Source organism: Cebidichthys violaceus, unplaced genomic scaffold (assembly GCF_023349555.1).
Source record: "Cebidichthys violaceus isolate CVI_PGR_0920_01 unplaced genomic scaffold, fCebVio1.0.p SCAF_13, whole genome shotgun sequence".
Lineage (NCBI taxonomy): Eukaryota > Metazoa > Chordata > Actinopteri > Perciformes > Stichaeidae > Cebidichthys > Cebidichthys violaceus.
In genome coordinates, this window is record NW_027176296.1 from 12,875,886 (window position 1) to 12,900,881 (window position 24,996).

The 24,996-nt window shown below is 43.0% G+C and overlaps 1 protein-coding gene across 1 annotated transcript in view; it reads left to right on the forward strand.

The window, feature by feature from the left end:
* szt2 (SZT2 subunit of KICSTOR complex) overlaps positions 1-24,996 on the forward strand; it is a 92,983-nt gene that overhangs the window by 58,085 nt on the left and 9,902 nt on the right. The window contains exons 59-69 of the mRNA XM_068707778.1: positions 1,566-1,687; positions 2,788-2,973; positions 7,910-8,165; positions 8,271-8,350; positions 9,747-9,872; positions 11,264-11,466; positions 12,155-12,251; positions 13,761-13,841; positions 16,762-16,836; positions 21,801-21,866; positions 24,523-24,736. Coding sequence (XP_068563879.1) covers positions 1,566-1,687; positions 2,788-2,973; positions 7,910-8,165; positions 8,271-8,350; positions 9,747-9,872; positions 11,264-11,466; positions 12,155-12,251; positions 13,761-13,841; positions 16,762-16,836; positions 21,801-21,866; positions 24,523-24,736 — 1,506 coding nt within the window. The remainder of the gene's footprint in view (positions 1-1,565; positions 1,688-2,787; positions 2,974-7,909; positions 8,166-8,270; positions 8,351-9,746; positions 9,873-11,263; positions 11,467-12,154; positions 12,252-13,760; positions 13,842-16,761; positions 16,837-21,800; positions 21,867-24,522; positions 24,737-24,996) is intronic.

The following is a 24,996-nucleotide window of genomic DNA, read 5'->3' on the forward strand; positions in this document are numbered from 1 at the left end:
TGGGATGTTTGAAATTGCTGTTCTTCTGATAGAAATGTGGTGTTAAATATATAGTTTGGGATTTTCGTTGTTAAATTCGTTGCCTATTTTTCTTGAATCAAAGCACAGTCAAGTGAATACAGGGAGGGAGATTTTGGAGAGGTTTATGTTCACTTACCCCAATTAAAGGCCGGCGCGCTCGCCAGATAAAATTACAAACTTATTTCAATTCAATTTATTTAGTATAGCCCAAAATCACAAATTTGCCTGAGAGGGCTTTACAGTCTGTACACATGCGACATCCTCTGTCCCGGGACCCTCACATCGGAGCAGGAAAAACTCCCCAAAAATCCCTGTAACAGGGAGAAAAAAGGAAGAATCCTTAGAGAACAACAGAACAACATAACTGAGTTACAACACATTCAATCCATATGATAGAAATGATTCATATGAGAGTTGTAAGCAGAATAATGATGGAAAAACTGCAGCAGTGTGGATATAGTAATAATAATGATAATAAAAGCATTAATATAAATAGTGTTAGACTTATTATATCAACTGTTGCCAATTTAAATTTATTTTGCAAGTAATTTGATGACAGGCTGTTGGTGGACATCCAAATTTGCACCAAAAGCAAGAGTCAGTAAGCTGCAGTGTCAGTTTGCCAGGAGACAAGACACTTTGTGCTGCACGCCTGCGCAGAAATAAAGTCCAGTTAGTTTCTTTAAAACACACCAAAAAGTAAGGGAGAATACCTTAAAAAGATTGTATTTTACATTCTAGCGCAGTCTAAGCATTGTTCTAATGCAGTGATAAATAGCCCCAAAAGTGTGACTAGCTCAGTAGAAAACCAGATGCACGAGTCAGAGACAAGCTGGGTCAAGCAGGCAGAACTAAACGCTGGAAAGTCGAGGCCCGTCTGGCAGGGAATGAGTGGAAATGGGCTGGTATATATACTGCAGGGGTGGCTGGATCTGAAATGACAGGAGAGTCCGTCTGTGGCAGGAAACAAACAGAGCAGACAGGAACACGAGCGCTGCCTCTGCTTTAAAGACTTGAGAGTTGAATACATCTTGAAATAAAAGTTGAAATAGTATCTGACCCATCTCTGGTGATGACATTACCTCATTGTTTCCTTTCTACTAAAATATAATATCCCCTACATATTTAAAGACTAGAACCGTAAAAAATATCCATAATATGTTATTGTGTAATTTAAAGAATAAACACTGATCATGTTCAGCTCATTTTTTCTCCTACAAATGGCTGTTTGTTCCAATACGTAAAGCTTTCACTCATTTGTCAGCCAAACCTCTCAGAGAATTCTGGGTAATACAGTGCATTTGGCTTCTGGGCTGATAAAGACCCGCTTAGCAGTTCCACAGTAAATGTGCAAATGAAAACGAATTGCGTGTAAAAAAAGTTGATCTCAAAGTCACGGTGCAGTGCCGTTTAAGAACAGATGAAAGAATGTCCTGACAGTCGGCAGGGAGTCTGTGTTAAAGGAGTTGCCACGGTATTGTGCTCTGATCCCTACTGCTTTCTCTCTCTCTCGCTCTCTCTCGCTCTCTCTCTCCTCTGCCCAGCTCATAAGGGCTTCCAGCGCTTCGAGGCTCTGGAGCAGAGCGACGTGTTCAGTCCGAGCCAGGCCGGGGAGGGACTGGCTCCACGCCAGAGGTTCCTCCTCATCAGCATCCTGGACAAAAAGGTGACTTGGCACATGTGAATGTCCCTCAGGCCACGAGAACATGACAGAGTTGTTATGAATACAAAAGGTCCCAATAGTTTCAGCTGTGAATACATCTCTGACCACTAAATTACAGTTGTACTAAATGTTCCTCCTCTGCCCCCAGCTGCTTCATTAAAACAAAAAAGGCCCACTTATATCCAGTAGTATGTCAGCATGCAAATAAATATTTTTCCAGGGTTTGACACATCTGTCTATGAGATTGTCTCCTTTGAACCCAATTGGGGAGCACCATAATGAAGGGCAGAAGCAAAGCACCAGGTGGAAGAGACCCTCTGACCGCTTGTTTTACCTGAGCTTTGAAGATGCAATGTGTAAGATCTGAGCACAACTCTTAAACATAAAAACAGAAAGTTTAAACGTGACCTTTTATCAGCACAACGTGAGGAGGATACAGTGTTGACATTCGTGATAGGGAGTCGCTGTAGCCTCCCGGCCTCGGGTAGGATGAAATGAAAATACTAGTTGTTTTCTCGTTTATGTCACTTTGGATTTAATTCAGTAAACAAACTATCAAACATACACGGACCGCGGAGCCCCGGAGCCCTCATGTGTAAGGAGCAGGTGGCTACATGTTGCACTGAAAAGTGAAGCCAATGCCGAAGTTCCTTGAACTTGCATTCTCTCTATTGACCATCGGGGGGGGCGACTCCTCTGATTCTATAGAAGTCTATGGGAAAATGACCCTACTTCTCAAAACGGCAGTCCACAAACCAATGGGTGACATCACCATGACCTCGTCCACTTCTTATGTACGGTCTATGGTTACACATTGCACCTTTAAAAGCTAGAGAGGTGCAGTGGTAACATAATGGAAGTGTGTGTGTGTGTGTGTGTGTGTGTGTGTGTGTGTGTGTGTGTGTGTGTGTGTGTGTGTGTGTGTGTGTGTGTGTGTGTGTGTGTAAAATGCCTATACTGCTCTGCTGTTTACGTGCCACAATTCGCGCAAGCCATGTCTTGTTGAATGCACTTATTGTAAGTCGCTTTGGATAAAAGCGTCTGACTGTAATGTAATGTAATGGTGTCGTCGACTAGTCATATTGTAACCATCCTTGCTTTAGGTGACTCTGTACAGCTACAACTGGTCCGTGGACCTGGGCGCCTCTCTGAATCGCGAGCTGGTCCGCCTCGTCAAGTGGCAGAACGCGAGGGCTCACGTCGTCCATTGCCTGCTCAACCAGAAGATGGGGCTCTTCCATCACTACTGCTTCTCTGACGCGCCCATCCACGAAATGGACTCCAAGCAGGTAAAGACTTCTAAGACACGGTTCCTAATGTGGAGCATCGCCAGCGGCAGAACGTTGGCCAAGCTGTCATTACATCAGCTACATATAATATATAATATCTAAACCAATTCAGTGGTCAATTTGAAATGATGTAGACTGGAATTTGCTCCAGTGTTTTTTTATTAATAGAAGAATTTCAATAAACCAGGAATAAAAGTAAAGTTTAAAGTTACAAATCTTGCAGCCATTCACTTCTTTTCCCGTCAACAGAGCAATGTAATGAGACAGACCTTAGCAGGACCTTTAGGATGAAGTATCGATTTCCTCTATTAGAATTGGCTACTACCTCACTGACTTCTGCAGACATGCTGACACACTTCAGATGTGTCACCAAAAAGCAACTGTTTCAAACTGCCAGTCAGCACGCCTGCATACGATGGGGGCTGGGAGCTGCTGCGAAGCGTCTGCTGCTAGTTCAGGTGGAATCAGCCTGCCAGGACAGCATCTGGATTCACACTGTCGCAGGAGGTAGCGAGTCCTGGGGCTCATTTCATACAGCTGTTGTATCCGGGGGAGGAAATGCCGGTGACAAGTGATGATGTCATTACCTGTACACTAGCAGCCTGTTTGACGTGTGCTTCTCATGGTATTCAGGATGTTTCTCCACGCTGAATTATCGACCTGCGCTCATGTTGTTTCTTCTTGTACCATGAGACAACATTTGTGGCAACCTTTCTATCCAGGGTTATGATGCTTACATTTAGTAATCACATGTTTTCGGTTGTGGTGGTTACACTTTAAACTTCACTGCGACCTGCCTGATCAGATAGTGATTGGATATATTTCGTGGTCAAAGTAGCGACTGTAAAACTGTGGATAAACACATTTAATTAAGACTTATTTAATTGAAGAGTAGCCGCTAACAAAGCTCTGCCAATGGAGAGGTAAACACATTTTTTTATACATTTTCACAATGAAAGCCCTCTGTTATTTTGACATATAAAAGCTTTGATTTTGAAGGAGCATAATCAGCAAATGTGTTTTCATCAGCAGTAACTAACCAGATATCAGAACTCGATGCAAGCCAGGCCACCTCGATATGTGGTCTAGCAGATTGGATCCCAATGGGAGAAAGATCTGGGAGCGTACAGACAGTGAATGACAGGATGAAAAAAGACAAGTGTAAAGACGGCCAAAGCCACTTGCTCTGATACATTACATTTGTGTATGGTCAGTGAACTACAGTGACCATAATGCCTTGCAGATATGACCCTAGCTTCAGTAAGTCATTGGGGTTTAGGATAAATAACTACTACAGCACTTCCTAATAGAAAGCGTGACCTTCATGATTTTATCAAAGTTTGTATTACCATAAAAACTACAGATCCCATGAAGTTGTACTATCACTGCAGCACAAGTTCTGGTTTCATCTGGCTTCCAAAGGTCAGAGCTCCTACACTTGTCTGTGCTCCGACAAGATAAAAAGACGAAAGCTGCCTTGTTATTTAGATTGAAGTATATTCGTTGGCTAATACTGAAACTATTAACTTTCAGTTATTAGTAAATTGAAGTGAATTTTTGATTTAAAATGGAATCAACGCTAGACTCCCTTCCATGTTCCTGTCCCCTGCAGTTTGTTGCTGCATGTTTTCTGTTTTGAGCATCTCAGAAAAACTGCTGCAACCTCCTGTATTAAATATGGAGCCGCAGATCAATGTGCGACTGATTGACTCGGTGGCACAATCCAAAACAATATTTCCCAGCCACGCTACTAAGCATTTTATTCTCCTCTATTCTTTCCCCCCTCTGCATTTCCTGTTGATCACGTCCTGGAAATACAACCCGTCACGTCGACGGCCTTGTTTTTTCAAAATGAAACGCTTAACTACCTCAATGCAATTTAGTCCCCGTCAGTTTCCATTTATCCTCTTGCATTATTTACGACCGTCTCTGGCGCAGAGAGGTCTGAGCGGGGGAGGTTTCACGGTCTGTAGTTTTTTTTAAAGTGTGCTTCCAGTGGCAAAACTTGTTTGCTAAGCATATTTAACAACTCGCCTTCCTTCACACTCCTCCACCTGCTCTCCTCTCCGCGCTCGCATCAGGAGTCAGCCGTCATACACAGCCTCACTGTTCCCACTGGTGAGTAAGAGGACGGTGGTGCAGAGACACTCTGGTCAGAAGCTGGAGAGCCTGACGCAGTGTGGAACACCACGGGAGCACTGGAGAGTTTGCAATAAGGGCAGTTTCCCTCAACTGTGTAGAGACATTTGGAATCTGACAGTAAGCCTAGAGTCAACTGAATTGAGTGACTAAAAGAAGCCGGCTGGGCAAATATGGGTCGAGAAAGCACATGAGTCTTCCCTCCCTCAACTGTTGAGGTAAAACCACAATGTTTTTTTTGTTTTTTTAACTATTGACATCCATGCCAAGTGCAAGGCCACCGGGCTGCAGGTTTTCCTACAGTAAATAACAGGCTTCCATTGTTTTCGAAAAAAAAAAAAAATCCATTAAAACCATGCAGAGACACACTGCTGCCTTATCAGGATGTAACACAAATAACACTTGATTATATCTATCATATTTTTACTGTCATTTTCACTGCTAAAATTGTTCTGCTTTTACCTAAATTTGTTTCTGCACATCTTTACGTTGATATGCCTCTGCGCCGGCGACAGCAGTGGAGCAGTTCGTCCGTCCATCTGGTCCGTTGTGATGAACGCGATATCTCATGAACGCCTGGAGGGAAGAAAAGTCACTGTGACTTCACAAAACACACTATTTGCCCATAACTCAAGTTCATATGCTTATTATGACAATTTCACACTAATGTCCGATCGTGTAAAATGATGAGATTTGACGCGTCGATGTAAACTGTAACCAGACTGATTGTAGGAGGCGGTTGTTCTAGTGTGGCCTTTAGAGCTGTGATGGAAAAACTGCACTTTGTCCCATTAAATGTAATAATTAGATGAACAATAATAACCTCTTTAGGGAAGTAAGGATTGAGCCCCAAAGTGTTGCAAGAGAGCTGCAATAATTCTGCTTCCAGTGCGACGACAGCCCACGTGTCATGCTGAATGGGTGGAAGGTATGAGGATTAAACTAGGCTGGATGACCAATCAGGCAAAGTGGATCCTGTTAGTAGTTTGGTTTGGTGACGTGCACTTCTAAAAAGCACAATCTCAACAGATGTGACAATGACCAAGTGGTATGTGTAGGAGCTCAGACTGCTTCAGCATTACCAGTGTGCTCCTGCTGCTGTGGTTCAGGGATGTGCAGCAAAGTAAATACATTTTTGTTTAATCAAATCCCCACTCAGAAAACCGTTGGCCAGCTAGTTTCCCAGCATCGGAATAAAAGGATGGACAGAGTGGGAGGAAGGGAGCGGGCTGGATGGGTTAATGCGGCCCCGCAGCTCATTTTGAGCCCAGGGCCCGCGCCAATCTGGCCGTGGCGACTCCGTCACAAAGCATGCAACACAGTTGAGTTTGAATTAAGAAAGGTTACAGAATACAGAAAAGTGTCACGGTCCGTGTTGCCCCCGTGTTGTTGTGTGGAGCGGGCTGCAGCAGAGATTTGTTGGAGCAGAATTTCACAGCGAAGAAGATACCAAATGCCCTTTTAGCCTCTCCCCCACGGCCAATTACAAAACAAGCTCAAAGAATGGAAAGAACCAAACTTTTTCCCCTTTCCCTCCGACGGCCCCGCTCTTCATCGCTGCGTCACTAATGAGTGCGGACAGAAGGCAGAGTCAGAGCAGCAGAAAATTTGCCTGAACAGAGCTTCATCTGTCATGGTCCTGATGAGAAGCAGAGGGAGCACCAGCGCACACTTAGAGCCCTCCAGCCCGTGAGGCACGGCGCAGCCAGCTCTGCCACACTGGGGCATCTGGGCCCTGAGCTGCTCCGCTGAGCAAACTCGCCCAAAAGTTCCTTTTTCAACAGCAACCAGGGCACACGACATGCTCTGGACATGTATGTAGCCACTGATGATAACAACCACAGTGCAGGGAAAATATTCTATCTATATACGTTGGATGGTGGAAGGATGGAATGGACTTTCATTTGTATAGAGCCTTACTTGTCTTCCGACCTCTAAAGGTGCTGTACACTACATTTCATTCACTCACACTACTACACTGACGGCAGAGGTGCACAGAAGCAATTGGGGGGCGGGGGGGACACTTTGACATGCGGATTGGAGGAGGCAGGGGGTCGAAACAGCTGATCTTCCGATTGGAAGACGCCCCGATCTTTAGCATCCCATCTGATCATGCAGACATTAATCTGTCATGGCACAGTCTACCGTACTGCTGCCAAGAGCTGCGTCTCCTCGTTACCTACTGTTGATTATGTACAGACCCGGCGTGGGGCAGAGCTGTAGAAGCTGGGTGCCACTTGTGTCTGTAATTTAATCAAGATTGTGTGGAGGGGAGTTCAGGGAGAGGAGAGCAGGTTCCTCCGGGTGGGCCAAAGAGTTCCTGGTTGTTTGCAGCGTCAGCTTTCTCTCCAGTCTTAGCGTTCAGGTCCCCACAGATGAAGTTTTGAAATGGTTTATTTCCCCCTCTAGAAGGAAAGCACTTTATTATAGTAAGGGCTAAATATCTTGATCTGCACTTATTACGTCTTTGCTAACTTTCATCATTCATCATTTCAATGTGTTGTGTTATAAAAACAACATAAACAAATAATACGAATATCAACTACAAGAAATAAGTAACTAAGTTAGCTTAAATAAAAACGACATTCAGTCTTCAGTGAAAAGAAGATGGTCATTGATAGAATTTGACTTGAATATTCCTAAAATTGGTTAGATGATGCGTTCACTCTAACAGGAAGCGTCATTATTTAATAGTACCAAGCCTCTCTGTCTTTTCTGTATTTTCGGTTAAGCATTTAACGTCAAACCATCCACATGTGGTCCTCTGCCCTTGTCTTTCTCTCTCTCTTTCTTCCAGGACCCCAACCCGTTCCTGAGCCCCTCCATGGAGCCTGACGCGTTGCTGCGTAGCGCAGTGCCTCCTCTGCCCAGTAAAGAGCAGGGCAGGCTGGGTAGCTCTGGCCGAAGTCTCGCTCCACTCCACTTCCCCTCTGAGCTGCTGCCCTTTGACGAGGCGCTGAGGGACGTGTGCACCATCCGGCCCTTGACGGAGGGGGACGTGGTGGCCCGGCACGGCAGCCAGCTCTTGGAGATCAAAGTTGCTGAACGGAGAGGTTAATTATGCTACTGCTAATAATAATAAAATAATAATATCATTCTTGTCCCATCAAACCCCACACTGGACAGTTAGGGTAATGATTTTATGTTTTTGCTGACAGAACTGGAGAAACAGATGAAGATAGAGAACCTGTTTGTGACATGGCAGCAGAGGTCAGCACAGTCCAACATGCCCATTTCAGTAAGTAGCCCAAGTCATGGTTCTGAGACGTGACGAAATATTTGTAACTGGGTGCTAAGTTCCAAATTAGTAGCTTCCACACGGCTCCCAACATGGCAGTGCATGAAGTTGAGGTCTGGGGCGTCCAGCGAGACTCGCCACCTCTGGTAACTCCAGAAAAACTGACCTTTGTCGATCTAAAACGAAGGCTGATCTAGCAACTGCATGTAATTCATCTCGCCACGGATGTTTTCAGAAACACATTTCGGTGAATTATTTTATGTAATATAAAAGGAAAAGTTTCCAAACAAGCCTCCATGTTGGACGGTTTGAATGGCTGGACCCCCTCGTCCAAAACGTGCCTGTGGACACGCGCCATTACTTTGCCAACAGTGTTCACCTGAAGGCGGTCCGGAGGGTCTGCTCAAGTAGACATTACTCCACTATGTCTTGACATTATTAAGATAATAGTTTGCTGTTATATTAATGCTCTGAATATTGTATCGCAATGCTTTGAATTCAGTATTGTAATAGTTGAAGGATATGTTCACACTGCAGGGGAAAGTGGACAGCTGCTATTTATTCTCCTCGCGTGCAGAGAAAATGCTTCTCTTTAATCAGAAGATCAGACTGACAGATCAAGTCACATTGATAGCTGACATCTTTAACAACGACACAAGTCTTTAAAGCTTTAAGCGAGGTCTTGGCCTCTTTACTTACTGCATATGACGGCACCGTATGTTCGGACTCAAAGGGTATGGAAATCTGCTGTGATATTGTACTTTTGCTCGTGGGTTGGTTCAGAACGGTTAAAATGGTGTTAGATATTGGACACAATAAAAAAAGCATAATGTGAGCAATCTCACAACAAATTGGATCTGACCAGTAAGTCAGGAGTATTACATTTCTGTACGGTGAAAGTAGCTTAATATGAAATAAAGCTAATTGGACTCGACAAAACCTGGGGGAGCGGTGCCTCTCACCACTTGATGGCTTTACGGATTCACAGTTCTGGTTCATTCCTCGGGGGAAATCATTTAGTATCGCCTCTTTTCAAAGTGGGGAATATCTGGGGTTAATTAAAAAAGGTTTCCGTCTTCCACAGTGACATCTCAAAAGGAGTTACACGGTGGCATTAAATTCACGAATTAGATATTTCAACAGACACCCACAGAGCACTCGAACTCAAGCACGTCCAAGAGGAGGTCTGCAGCCTGACCCGGATCCGACGAAGCCCACGGCCATTTCCACTGGCAATTGGGTTTTAGGTGGATTTCCATGCCACTGGAGGAACTAAATGAAGATTAGAAATGATGTGACTGCATCATGGTCATGTCTGGATCTGAATATCAAGCCCCATGTACAGTGTTTAGTATCCATCTTTTAAAATCTTATCCTAACACGTTTGTCTCAATAGGGGACTGACTTGGAGACCCTGAAGCAGTCGTCCAGGCTGGTCCACTACTGTGCCACCCCTCTCCTCTTCGACCCCATCTTCCGCAAGCAGATCCAAGAGGAGCAGATCGTTCAGCCTCCAGTGAAGGTAAGTCTGCTGTCTGACTCAAAGGGAAGTGACGGGAAACGGAGGTTGGGGTCTTCTCTTTAGGTTTTGTGATTCACTACCCGCTCGGTTGCATACGTTAACATACTTTTTACATACCACCAATCACTACGAACACAAAGTATATTAGGCATTTAGCCGGTTCTGTGTTGCAGCAACCCTTTGTGATTTTTGATATACATGAAACAGAAACAGCCACAGTGAGCTGAAAGAGATGCCGACGACAGGCTCTTACTGTGGTTTGGGACCGGCTCACCTCCACACCAACACTTTGAGCCCAACATATGTCAGTGCCTTGTGCATCTCGGGGCTCGTGTTGCACATGGACCTGTGGCAGAGAGATTGGTTGGTCCTCCTACTTGTCCTCCAGCTCATGGAGTTTCCTGGGATTTGTAATTGCTGCATATTCTTTTACTAGTTAACATGATTGCTTTCCATTGGTGATCAGTGATTGCAGTTTTAGGGTCCCGTTCCCATGATTGCCTGCTATTGTGAGTACTTGTATTACTTGGAGAGAACAGTTTATGGTAAATGTAGCTTATTGTTTTCCTCTTCAGCTGACAGACCTGGTGAATGATTGTCTCTATCTGCTCTGGTCCATGACCTTCTTTATATTGGGCTGTGGAGTTTGAGAAACTGCAAATTTGTAAAAATCTGAAAAAGTACTCCTGAATTCAATCCTGCTTTATTGCCATGGAAGTTTAGAAACAGTATTGCCTAAGCATCAACAAAAATAATTAAACATACAATAATATTAATACACAATAACATTAATTCTCTCTCATCAAATGTACTTGAAAATAAACACTTACAAATCAACGTTTACTAGATTATGTGTCATTAAATTTGGTCAACACACGGTTCTCACTCATTTCCTCTCGGTTCCGTTGTTGTCTGTTCTCACACTCGTAGCTCTGCTGGTGGCTGAAGCCCCTGCCGTACTGGAGAGCAATTACTGCTTTTGTTCCTTTTACAGTTTGTGTGTGTTCTTCACCACAGTTGTGCAGAACAAAATAAGCATTGATAAGAAAAGAAAAGTCCTCCGTTTTGTGTCCGTCGTCCTCCTCAATGCCGCAATCCGTGACTTCAGCGTCCGCGCCGTAGGGCTGATAACGTTCTGGACACGCCGCTATAACAGCTGCTTTGATTTTGTGTTGATTTTGGCAGCCCCTGTGGACAAAAACGGTAGTGTTTAAGAACGCCACAGTCGCTTTTCAAATCGATGGTCTTGTTTACTGATGAAGGTCATACAGATGCATCCGTATTACAGTGAGACTGTTAAAAGTTCAGGCAAATAACTTTAATCTACACAATGGCACAGAAATGAACGAGTTGTTGTATGTTAACGTGATGTCCGCTGTTCTGTGTGCCAGAAACGCCATCGCTCCAGCGACTCCACAGCGTCCGGTCGAGACCGAAGCTACAGCACTGACTCGGCCGACATGCTGCCCAGCCGTCTGAAAGAAGAACCATGGCTGCTGGAGATTTCTAGCACCTTCCTCCAGCAGTACGTCCAGTACCTGCAGAGCATGGGCTTCATTCTCGTGCAGGTCCGACCTCAGTCTCCAGCTCGCAGGTCTGTCTCTGCAAAAACAAGAAAGAGAAAAATTGCTTTTAACTGTTGTTGAATGTCTACTTGTGACCATTGCTTCTCTTTAGCATTATTTTTTTTCTGCATTTGGCCTGATATTTGAGGCTTCCCCCTTGATCAAAGTAGGTTTAAATGTAAACTATCCTCAAGAAGACACGCCCTGCACTTCAAGTCAGTAGATTGAAGTTAACACATTTTCAAGTAGTACACCATTTATGAACAACGTTACAAGCTTTTTGTTTGCTGTTTGAAATCTATGAACTGGCTGACCGTTCCATTGTGGGTGCTATGTGTTACACACCATCACGAGGTGTTTATCCTTCTCATTTTTTCGTGCAAAACTTTAAAAAATGCATCACTCCATTTCTGCCCCTCTTAGTGTCCTCTCTTCCTCCATTGAGAGCAGCACTCATCCGTTAGTCATCACATGTGTTTTGATCCTCGTCTGACCTCTGACCTCGCAGCGCTGCCGCCCCGTGGCTGATGTAACCAGAGCAGATGCGGGGCAGATGCCTGTCACTTTCTAGGCTCAGACCGTGGGACTCTCTCTGAATTATGTCTCACGGCTCGGCTACGCGCTGCTGGCGGTCCGTTGTCCCTCGGGTCCAGACCTCTCTGGTTTAACCAGACCCTATCTGACCCCTGTCCTCTGTGCCCCCCCCATCTCTTACAGCATCGCCCGGGCTCGTGCTGCCATGCTGAACTCCATGTCATCGGAAGGGAGGATGTCTTTTTCTTATGTAAAGCAGAAGAGCGAGGACAGCCCTAAGGTTAGCGTTAACCTCAGAGATGCACAAATCTTATTCTCCAAACACACACACACACACACACACACACACACACACACACACACACACACACACACACACACACACACACACTTGGGATCAAGCCAGGCTGCTATTGTAACAGTGGTCCCTCTACATTTGGAGTGTCTCATTAAAAATGAGTCCATGCATCCAAACACAGTTCTTCCATTTGTACCTTGTAGCTATATCTCATTTTCAGTTTCTGAACATATGTTTTAGAAGCTAGTAATAGTAGTAGTGCTTAAGTTAAACACGGTTACTTACTACATACACTATCTGAAGCAGAGATCAAGACTGTTTACGCCCTTTTATAGCGTTAGAAACTGGTTCATTGCGGTTCACTGTATATATTTTCCTGTATTTTTCCCAGTAAACTGCATTCATGCCTCCGAAGATGATCGTGATAGCGATAGAATGTGTGTGGTGTCGCAGCAATGAAAAAAGACTGTGCAGTCCGGCGCTCAACTAGCTGCTGGGCGTTCAGGAAGCATGGTGCATTTTTTTGTCAGGTAGCGGTAACCTTTTCATTGCTGCTAACATCATTAGAGTTAGAGTTTCCTTGTACTTGGTGGCACACTACTTCAATAACTCACAAATATGGAACAGCCCCCCACGAAAACCCAGTTCTGAACTGGAAGTAGTTATAAATTTGTAATAGTGAAGATATTTTATCAGGTACTTGACGAAGAGCAGAAAATATGATTTTGCTGCAATTTTCGGTCTCTTGAATTAATCTTAACCCCTTGGGGTTTGGGCCAGACAAGCACGCACGCACACACACACACACACACACACGCACATGCATACATACACACACACACACACACACACACACACACACACACACACACACACACACATAAATATATGCACACACACAGTGTGGTCGGCTGAGCAGAGAGGCCACAGTATACTGTAATTGTAAATGCAATAAAATCGTTGTGAGCCTCTGAGAACACCGGCTCAACAAGCACACATTTGCATAAGCGATATTTTCCACTGCTTTGCTCTGTCTCCCATCCACAGCCAGTGTTGTGTTAAAGTCTGGTTCCCCTTCAAATAGTGTTTCCTGTTCCGGTGCCCTCCATTGTTAGGGTTAGGTCAATAAATGTTACCCAAGGTTGTAGTCACAGGTGCACAGGCGCAAGTAAAAGAAGAATGTTAAAACTCCCCGAATGACATCCACAATAGAACATCTTGTTAAAACAATAGATAGACTTTGGCTTTGCTGTTGTAAACATTGCAGCTAGAAGTTATGTTTAGTTTCTCTTCCGTTTAATAAATGTAAATGTATTCTTTTAACAGAACCGGTCCTGATTCACAAAATTGGTTCAGGGGCTTTATTACTCTTTTTAAAGAAGTTCAATAACAGCACAAAATACATGGCTTAGGAACCAGCCGTATCTGCCTTCAAACACCTTTATTAGACAAACTGTGATTGTATGACTGTTATGTAAATGAACTTTGCAGATTGCAGCATCGGGCTCCACCGCGTATCACCTCCAGAGGGCGCTGCCAGGGGGCATCGTGTTGATGGAACTGGCTTTTCAGGTGAGATTAGGATGACGAAGGGCACTCAGAATCGCCGAGCTCACTAACATGTTTGCCAACATCACAAAGGTACAGTCAGGGCCATGAGTATTTGGAATGTGACACAATTTTTCTAATTTTGCCTCTTTACACGACTCCAGTAGATTTGAAACTAATCAGTCAATATGTGGTTGAAGTGTAGACTTTCAGCCTTAATTCAATAGTTACAAATCTAAATTATGACATTAATCGTTTAGGAATTACAGCCATTTTTACACAGCCCCCCATGTTTTCAGAGGCTCAAAAGTAATTGGACAAACTAACATAATTGTGAATATAATCATTATTTTTAATACTTGGAGGAAAATCATTTACAGTCAATGATTGCCTGAATTCTGGCACCCATAGAATCACCATAAACGGTGAGTTTTTTCCCCTGGAGATGCATTTTATTGCAACTTCCTTCAGTTTCTGCCTGTTTGTGGGTCTTTCTTCATTCAGTTTTATCTTCAGTAAGTGAAAAGCTTCTCGCTTGGGTTGAGATCAGGTGACTCACTTCGCCAATTGAAGAATATTCCATTCCTTTGCCTTGAGAAGCTCTTGGGTTGTTACTACAGTATCTTTTAGGTCATTATCCATCTGCACTGTGAAGCGCCGTCCAATCAATTTTGTAGCATTAGGCTGAATCTGAGCAGATAGTTTAGCCCCAAACACCTCAGAACTCATCCTGCTGCTTCTATCAGCTGTGACATCATCAATGAACACCAGTGACACAGTTCCATTGGCAGCCATACACGCCCATCCAAAGCACTGCCTCCACCATGTTAAACAGATGATGTGGTATGCTTCGGATCATGAGCCGTTCCTTTCATTCTCCACACTTTTCTCTTCCCATCATTCTGGTACAGGTTCATCTTGGTTTCATCTGTCCAAAGAATCTTGTTCCCAAACTGGTCAGTCTTTTTCAGATGTTTTCTGGCAAAGTCTAATGAGGCCTTCCTGTTCTTCAGTGTTACCAGTGGTTTGCACCTTGTTGTAAACCTTCTGTATTTAGATTCATGAAGGCGTCTCTTGATTGTGGACTTTAACAATGGAACTCCTACCTCCTCCAGAATGTTCTTGACTTCAGTAGATGTTATGAAGGGGTTTTCTTCACCAAGGAAAGAATTCGGCGATCATCCACTTTAGATGTCTTCCGTGGTCTTCTGGGCCTTTTGGTGTTGGTTAGCTTGCCAATTAAGTCCTTTTTAAGAATGTACTAAATAGTTGATTTAGTCAATCTTAATGTTTCTGCTATCTGTCTGATGGGTTTAAGCCTAAGGTTTTAGCCTAATAATGGCCTGCTTCGATTGCATTGACACCTTTTTGGTCCACATGCTGAGAGTTCCATGGACCAGCTACCGAATGCTAATTTAACATTTTGAATCTCATTATCTGCATCATTTTTCATGAAATAGTGACAGAACCGACCACATCTGGCCATGAAACCGTTTGTCAGACAATTGTCCACTTACTTTTGAGCCTGTGAAAATGTAGGGGACTGTATACAAATGCCCATGTTTTAACCATTGAATTAAAGCTGAAAGTCTACACTTCAACCACATATTGACTGCTTCCTTCAAATCCATTGGAGTTTTGAAGAGGCAACATTTTTTGTCACAGTCCAAATACTTACGGCCCTGACTGTATATATCTGTTGGTGCTTTTTAGCACATTTGGAAGATTCATGACTTCTCCCAGACGATTATTGATGTCAGTTTGTGACATTGTGGTATGAAAATCAACTTTTTACAGACTTCATACATCTTCTTAAAATAGTCAGGAGTTTCAAATGTTGCACCATGTTCCAGTAACTGACAAAGTATTAAAAGAGATTAAAATAGAATGTTGTCACTGTGATGGATTTCAAGTCTCTTTTGGTTGATATTCAAACACTAAAGTTAGTGTAAACCAGTGGTTTAGTTTTGTTGTTGAACAAGACTACCTACATTACCTTACTCTTGTGTATGCTAGAAGAAGATTTAGTTGGTCCCAAAACATAGTATGCAGAACTCAGCACAGTGGTGCTTCGAGCTAAATGCTAACGTCAGCAAGCTAAAAGGCTCACAATGGCATTGAAAACATGTTGATGATTGGCAGGTATAATGTTCACCATGTTCACTACCTTAGTTTAGCGTGTTAGCATGCTATCAATATTGACCTGATAATGGTGCTACATCAATAAAGTCAGCGGATCCCCAAATGTATTAGGATTCATCGTCTGGGGACCATGACATGTCTATAACATTACATGGCATTCCATCCCAGCTCCAAGCAGCCTTTCAAGCTCCTAACCCCCAGTCTATTACGCAGACGTTCTTTCAACAATTTGTAGTTTGAGATACTCACTAATTCAATTTTCCCAGAATTGGCAAAGCTCCTGCAGAGCCGTAGAAGACATAATCCAACTATTTTTTCTCGAACTGAGACAAGACAAGTGAAACAAAGCAAAAGGTTGACTTTGACCCGGAGATATTAGCGGGACTAGGACTAACGTGTGATTGTATTTCCATGTTGTCAAAGTACAGTGAGTTTGACCCCCGTGTGCATTGTCTGCTTTTTCGGCCATATTATTTCCAGACAAACATCACAATTAGTTTCCTGGTGTCTGGGTTTTTGTTTTTGTTCTTCGTTACAGCTTTAAATAGCTACTGTAGGCTCAGTGGGAGACAAACCCACTGGGACTTAATGTTGTGCTTGTGTAGATGGACTTGTGTGGCTCAATTAGTCTTGAGTTTCCATTGGAGGCCATTTGAAAGGTCTTAAACTATCATCGTGTTTCTTTGAAACCTGCAGCTATGCCGATGAACAGTAAAGTAAACTTCAGAGTGCCACTCTCCCCATGGATGTTTTTTTTCATGAAATAATCACGTGTTGTCCATATGCCTTCTCCTTCCTCCAGGGGTGTTACTTCTGTGTGAAGCAGTATGCACTGGAGTGTTCCCGAATTCCCATGGGCCAGACAGTCAACTCCCAGGTAAATGATTGACAGAAAGCTGCACTCTGAGCTGTGACTTTTCTTTCCGTGGGGTTTTGTAGGATTGAAAGTCAACTGATCTCCTATACTGTATAGCAGTGGTTTTACAGCAGGGTCCGGGGACTTGTGGGGGACGTTTCTGGGCCCTGAATTGGGTTCCAGGGATTCTTAAGAAAGTTCCAGGGCAACTGGCCGGGGGTCTTGAAGGTCCCAGGGGTCAGAAAGAGTGGGCAACTGAAAAAGTAATTCAAATAAAAAATGATTTTTAGTCTTGTTTTCACTTGGTGGTCCATGGTGCAGGGATGTTTGACGTTTGCTGCTATGTGGTCTTTGCTGTATTTGTGTTTTATTTTGTTGATGTGATAACATTGCTGTGGTTTTTCTTTTTCGTTCTACATCTTTGGTGCCAGATGGTCTTTGCTGAGATTACAGGTCAGGGAAAAAGTCTGTGTGATGTCCCATTTCTGGACTTATGTGTTCATGAAGTTTGTGCAGCTGGTGCTCTCTGGTTTCTCTGGTCATCAATAGTGGAAGTTTTTGCTCATAGAACCTACAGTTGCAAAGGATTAAGCTGCATTTATTGTTGTTGTTGTCAACAAATGCCATGAAAAGACTAAAACCAACAATGGGCTAGTCTGTCTCTCCATACTTCCTCACCTTCCTGTCCGTGACTCTCTATGACGAATATTGTATATGTAGGGGACTATTTTCACCACATTTGGGGCCCTGGTTTAATCACCCAAGATATGACCAAATCTTATTTGGCAGAGAGCAAACAAACCAGATAACAGCCGAGCTTCGTTGTGGTCTGCCACCGAGTTACTCACAGAAGTCATGTTAATTAGCGACAGCTCACCGACCGCCAATGACGTTTGTCATTTTAACTGGTGAGAGCGACGGCCAGCGGCCACTAAAAGAGAACATAAACATATGTCGTTTATGGGCATTTGAACAGACCAAAGAGTGATGCGGCGTTTTACAGGGGGTAGAGTCTGGAAATGGCAGCCGAGCTGTTTGAATCCTGGCAGCATCCATCAGCCTTTTTTGGCAGTTGCTCTTTCGACAAACAGCATGAAGGAACATTGCTTTACTGCACGAACATGTCGACTCATTTATTTACGACATACAGCTGTTACTAATGTTACCATTATTTTAACAATGATAGTTGTTGTTTTATTAAGTAGAATGACAATAAATCCAGGTCCAGAAATTGTGAGTTAAATTCAATATGCGTTAATACGGCAGCACATCTTTATATATTTTTGTATTTCTTTGACTTCCAAATGTACCATATTTTAACTAACATTTCTTTTTGGACCTGGGTTTCTATCCATTGTTGACACTGGATATATTTTTTCTCTTTTTGGTTCAGAACCTTTCAAAAGGTAACCGCCTGTGAAGATGGAATCCTGATGCTCTCCGAGAGCGATTCTTCATCTGGAAAGAAAATAACTTTGCTTCAGTACTTTCACTTACAGGGTGTTACTCACACGATGTCACTTTTTAGACTTCATTGCGTTCTCCAATCCGTACGGTGTCATGCTGTGCATTCCCAGAGATGTATTACTGCAAGAAAAAAAGTTTTTTGTGCAGCAGACAAACATGCAAAGCTGCCTGAGAAAGCAAAGTATGTTTCAGACACTGAAGCTCGGTGTTGTGCATTTGTGACTGAATATGTGTGTTAATTGGTGGTTAATTTGTGGTCTTTCCATCAGCTCTTACAAGATGGCATGAATTGCTATTAATTTGCTTTCATGTTGTTTCCTTCCTTAAATAATATGATTTACTTCCTGTTTTCAGATGCTGGGTGTTAAAGCAGTTTGGCAGTGTTTCTTCACAGGGAGGAATACTGAGGGATGTTCAATAGGCTAATTAGTTTTAACTATTACAGCGAAACATGTATATTTGGTCACAAATGTATTTTAAATTACAAAATCTGCAGCCAAATCAATTAATTCCTATGGAATTTGCTCATAGGGTTGAAGTAAAGCCGCGCAAATCCTTCACTTCAAGTTCAACTTTTGGAAACTTTACCCTGACAGTTGCCGTTAGCCAGTAGCACGTTGGCCAAATCCCAATGTCCCCTTTACGGACTCACGGACTTTGAGGTGCGCTCCGCGTAGTCGGTGAGGGTTTAGGGATGTCCCACTGTCAGATCCTCAAGTGTTTGAGGCTCTCTGGTAGACATTTTGAGCCCTTTATGAACCCTTTCCGTAAGTCAGCATGGTACGCTGACTTAGCCTAAGGGAATTACCCACAAGTCATAGCAACGTGATGTTAAACACGGGGTAAACAGTGGAGGCATGGAGACATTAAAAAAAAAGGTAAACAAAGAGGACGGCTCACATGTGTTCAGCCTGTCTTATTAAATTTACACAGAAACATTAAGGGTTAAAGATGGAACAAAAAATTAACTTGAAATCAGAGGATATTTATTTGTTCATCCATCAAATATTTGATTTTGTCATCGAAGATGTTTTGACAAAAACAAGTACATAGATTATATGAAATGACCTCTCATCTTGTGAGGAAAGAGCCTGAAGACGTTCAAATCAGGGAGTACAAAGTATAAAATAAATACACACAATTATACATCTAGTTTTTTGTCATTTTCATGGTAACGTGATATGTTGCAGCAAAGTGCTGTCCCATTCATATTTACACCATTTCGAGCCCTTACAGCCTCTCACACTCAACCACTTACCAGGTGACGTCAATTAAGTCCTTGAAGGTTCAGGGTTTAGGGTTTAGGGAGGACTTTGGGATTTGGCCAGAGTCTGAGCTTTGAGGGAGTGTTGTAGCTTATTTGCTGAATTGCACCGTCCAATTTAGTTGAACCCTCCTCTGCTCCACAGAAGAGACACGGTTTTAAGACGGTTATGAGACAGAACCTGATGGGACAGATATGTTTCTTGACTTAAATTTGTTAAAGGTGCTATATAAAAGATTGGAATCATATCTATTGTCTCTCAGCGGCTCTCACCATGGCGACGGCTGAGCAGCGGCGCACCACTAACGATGCTAACGGTATAAAAACGTAAACAGCTATGTCAACAAGGAAAAAAAACGGAAAAGCTCGGATTACAACACCCACAGGGGGAGAGTGTCTTGATTCACTGCTCAGGTAGACATCACTCCACTATAGCTTTACATAGACAATAGTTGTTTGACTAATTATTGAATTTAGGGCCTTTAACATATTGTCCCGTTAGCAGAATATTCTGGATAGATGAGCAGTTTTTTAAAATATTTTTGTAACTTCAAAATCCTTTGCCTGTATACAGATGTGGAAGAAACCTGATTCTAAATCTAGTTTCCTGTAACTTTAAATAGATGATTTGAGTTCAAAGATGGCTCAGGAGGTGCCACTCTACTGTGTGGTCTACACATGATCAGAGGTGCGATTTCTCACAGCTGCGATTTAGCATTTGTGAAAGATTTCAGGCTTTTCAGATGTAACTCTAATCCCATCTGCCAACACCCCACAGCTTAATTTCCTGCTTAAGCCCTGGTTCTGTTAGGTGAGCATCACAAGCCGTTTCCATTCTCTCCCACTTGTGACGGATCCGTTTTCAGATTTTGGAACCGGTGCACTTTGATGTGACAAAGGCACAGACAGATGTTTTCAAAGATGTCATGGCATTTTTTTCCTTTTTTTTTTTTTTTTTTTTTCATTATTTATGTTATTATTATTTTTTTACAGTACACATGTTGCAGTAGAAAAAGGACAGTTGTGCATGATCAAATTGTTGGTGGCTTAATTCCATTCAGCCGCTTCAGTTTCAGGGTCCTGCTGTCACATCGTCATGGTTTACTGGGACATTTGAATAGAATAGAAGCCTTTCTGAGTGTTATTGAAAACAACTGTGCTTTTCCTACTATGACGACCCAGAGTGTCTGCTGGGGAAAAAAAGGCTTATTCTGAGATAATAAATAAAGTAGAGAGGAATTATACAGTCGGCACACTTTCGCAGCATCTATTTTGCTAACATTAGCTAATATTAGAAAGGCTGTAGGTTTGTTTGATTGCTCATGGATCTATGTTTTCATTTGTAAGAGGGAGATTATGTTTTTCAAAAGTTACACATTCTTGTGAACGCAAAATCTCAGATATGCCTTGAGGGATTTTTTTTTTCAAATTTGGCACAAACGCCAACCCGGACTCGAGGATGGACTGATTCCAATTTGTCAGTCAACCTCACAAAACACAATTTTGGCCATAACTCAAGAATTGATATGCTAATAAGCACAATTTTCCACACATGTCTGATAGGATAAAATAATGAAGTGATGATTTTTTTTTTTTTAACAGAAATCGATGTAAACTGCAAATTGACTAGTTGGCGGCAACAGTAGTTTCACAATAAAAGCCTGCTGCTTTCACATTAAATGCATTTGTAATGAAACAGAAATGTTTCTGCTTACATTAGATGACTCTTTAGTCTACCACAGCACAGAGGGAAACAGTTGGACTCCTACTGTGATAATGCACCGGTAAATAATGATAAATAAGGTGATGTTATGCATAGGGGATTGCCATTGCACTATGACTTGATGAATGTAGCAGAATGTATGTAAATACTGTATATGCAATCATTGGAGTTTTACACATTAACTTGTGCTGTCCAGTGGTTTTAGTAGTCGACTTCCTGACTAGTCGGATAGCTTGGTAAAATGGTCCACTCGACAACAGATTTCATGACATTCTTATATTGACCTCTGGCCACCATTGTGGTGTGGTCCACACCACAATGGTGGTCTGGTGTGGACCACCATTTAATCTGGCCATTAAATGGAGGTCCACAGCTCTAATGTGTACGTATGTAATGTGTGTCTCATTGCATTTTTGCAGCATGGAAAAGGTTTGAGAAACCATGTTCTTATTGTAGTATCTCCTCAGTCTTCCTTTCATCCCATCTGTCTGTGTGTCTGCCTAGTCCCACCTCATGTCATCTCTCCATCAGGGCAGCCTCCTCACCAAACCCCGTTGCAAGCCGTTTCCAGATGCCACCCCAGTATCTGACTGTGCGGTATGTCCCAGCCATTCTCAAGGGAGGGGTGTCTCCCTACAATCAGGCTTCACCCCTCCCCGCCGCTCTGCTTGCTGCCATCAGTCCTGGTCTCTTCCTTTCCAAATCTACATGTCTGTGTTTGTGTCTCTTCGGGAATGAATGGGTTTCAGTATTCAAAGTGTTTTTTCATACTTGTGGGACCGACAGTTGCTACGACATACAGCTAGACTACAAAGCAAGTAGCAGGTTTTGCTGGATGAAGATTGGTTTTACTTCGGCAAAGGTCTGTTATTGAAATATCTTCTTTTTGAGGTTCAGGCCTCAAAAGTCAAGCTCTCGTTTGATTTCCTTTTCCGTCTTGACTTTCAACAGGCTGTCCGCCTCTGTGCTTGCTGGTTTGGGTGTCGTGGGTTTCTCAGCTTGTATTTGTCTAACTGTCCGTTCAGTCACTGTTGTCCCCTGTGCCCTTTCTCTGATAATCTTACTGTACTGTACTCTTGCATCTTTGGTTGCCAGGGGGTTGACTGGAGCTAGGACTTCCTTCCAGGCCTACTTCTACTATCAGTTCTAGCATCTCCTTGGGTTTAAAGGGCCATGATTGAATAACATAGGGCTGGAAACTGCTGCTGCTCTGCTCGCTATAGATGATCGTTTCAACAGACTGTGACATTTGGATGGATTTGGTTCAAATCCTAGTTAAATGAGGGATTGATTTTGTGTCAATGACATATTTGAGCCAACAAAAATGATGTGGAGTTCTCCAGGGTTCAATTCTAGGGCCACCTCTGTTCAAATTCTACATGTTCCCACTAGCGTAAATAAGGCAAAACTACTGAGTGCAAAACAGTGATTTGATGTGTGTCAAAGAAGTCATTTGAGGCCTGTAGCAATATTAGGAGAGCTGCATTCTATAATTAAAAACATACCTGTGTAACACATTTCACAGTTGATGAATTCACATATAGGCCAAAATTGTTTTATTCATTTATTTATTAATATTTATAACATTCTCATATGTTTATAGAAAAAGGTTGTGGAGGATTGTTGTCCCTGATTTCTTTCACAGTCCCACATTCGTTCATCAAGATGGCAACAGACATCTGATATCTGACCTCATATTAGAAATGAGGTACTTAAAAAAACTACAAATATAAATCATAATGTTGTATTTTATTTAAAAGCACAAGAGGTTAAAGAAAAAACAAATCGCATGTAGGCATACGTGGCTTTGAATGTTTCAAAACAGACAGTCAATCTAATACTACCACATTAAAGATATAGAGCAATTAAAGAATGTATATCCAAGAAGGTTTGTCAGATCACTGAACTAGCTACCTATGTGTAAAATACCTTACTTTCCACCAAAATGACTGTTTGTATAACATACATGTTTAATTATCTCTGTTTTCCAGGACAGAAAATGCAGGAGTACAACCCTGAAAGTGAAAAGTCAATGGATGTCACCATTATGAAGCTGTCCTATCATGACTGTTCTTGTCTTCTTTTTTTTTCTTTTTTTTCAATCAACATGCTTTGTGTATTCTCTTCTTCTTGTATGACCCAGACTTCTCCCATCAATGTAACCACTGTCATTAATTTCACTTCCGCTGAGAGAGAGCGAGAGAGAGAGAGAGAGAGAGAGAGAGAGAGAGAGAGGCTGACAGGAGACGAGCTGCAGCCCCGACGACTCAACCTGACAATTTGTTACACGGGATGTTTAATTAGCTAGAACGTGAAGCGTTTGGGATTACAGGTTAGGAAATAATAAATGTTAGCTTGACAGTGGAGAGGACACACGCAGGAGATGTGCTACCTCTGAGCTGAAGAGTTTTTTCGTAGTCCCAATGGCCTCCTGGCTCCATCGATAGCAGGCTAAGAGGTCACACTTAATTAGTCTGCCAGACTGCGGGGAACACCTCCGGGGAGAGACATGTTAATGTTTGTCTTTTTCATTCCACTGTGCCAAAAGAATATTCTTCTTTCTTATCTCTGCGGATGAGGGCAGTGATAATGCTGAACGTGTCCTGCCCTTGTGCTAGTTTGTGAACAAGCATTGAGACGGGGAAAAGGTGCCGCGAGGTCCCGGAGTTGAACGTTTTCTCTCGCTAAAGAGAGCCGAGCAGTTTCTCTCGCCTCTTTGATTTGATAAAGCCTGTTTGTAAAGGTTCCAGGCAAATGGTCCAGATGAAAGTAAACGCAGCGGGAGCATTCAGCCCTCCCCGTAAACTCTCATTGTGCTGTAATTAACTGCACACTGCAGCCTCTCTCTGCAGCCATTCACATTTGCAATTAATGCCTTTGTCAGCCCCCTTTTGATGTCGGATTTAATTAAATAAGATGCTATTGTGAATCCGATTGATATCGAAGTTGCTTACAAAAGGCTCTCGCCAAGAAGCAATGGGAGCAGCAGGGCTTTAAGGTGCACAGCACAAAGCTTTCGGGGCTGGCAGCAGCTGAAATGACAGGTTGTACCCCTTCAAATGCAAAGCAGGTTCACTAGTGGATGATTTCACAGATAACCAGTCAGAGATGCTATTCACTCCCAGCAATCTGTGTAATGAAAACGGCCAGACTTATCAAGAAGACTCTTGTTTTGCTGTGACTTCTTTAGCCCCGTGACTTTCCGCTAGTCGCTCTGTGCCGGTTATGACTGTGTCCACCCCTCTGTCTTTAGCTCTCCATGCTCTTCACCGAGGAGTGCGACAAGGTGCGGGACCTGATGCACGTTCACTCCTTCAGCTACGACTTCCACCTGCGAGTGGTTCACCAGTACCTGGTCGGCTGCCACATGACGCTGCGCCAGGGCTACCAGCTCACCGACTTCCTGGACGACTTCATCTCCCATCACCCAGACATTCCCAAGTTTGGCCGCAACCACGTCTTCCAAGGTGACTCGGGTGTAAAGTCGTATTTAAATTCACTCTGCAACCCCCCCATGGGTCATCGAGAATCACCACATGTAGGTAGATTCACTTAGAAATTGCGCTGGAAAGAGCAACTCCTGTGTGACTCCATCGGAATAACTTGTGATTAACTCAGTGGATCAAGAGTCGAAAGTTAGCAAACTGCCGTCTTGGATTAGGGATAAGTGGTGCAACAAATATGCAAATTGCCTTTACAATGCATTCAAAGCAACTGTAAGCCTCAG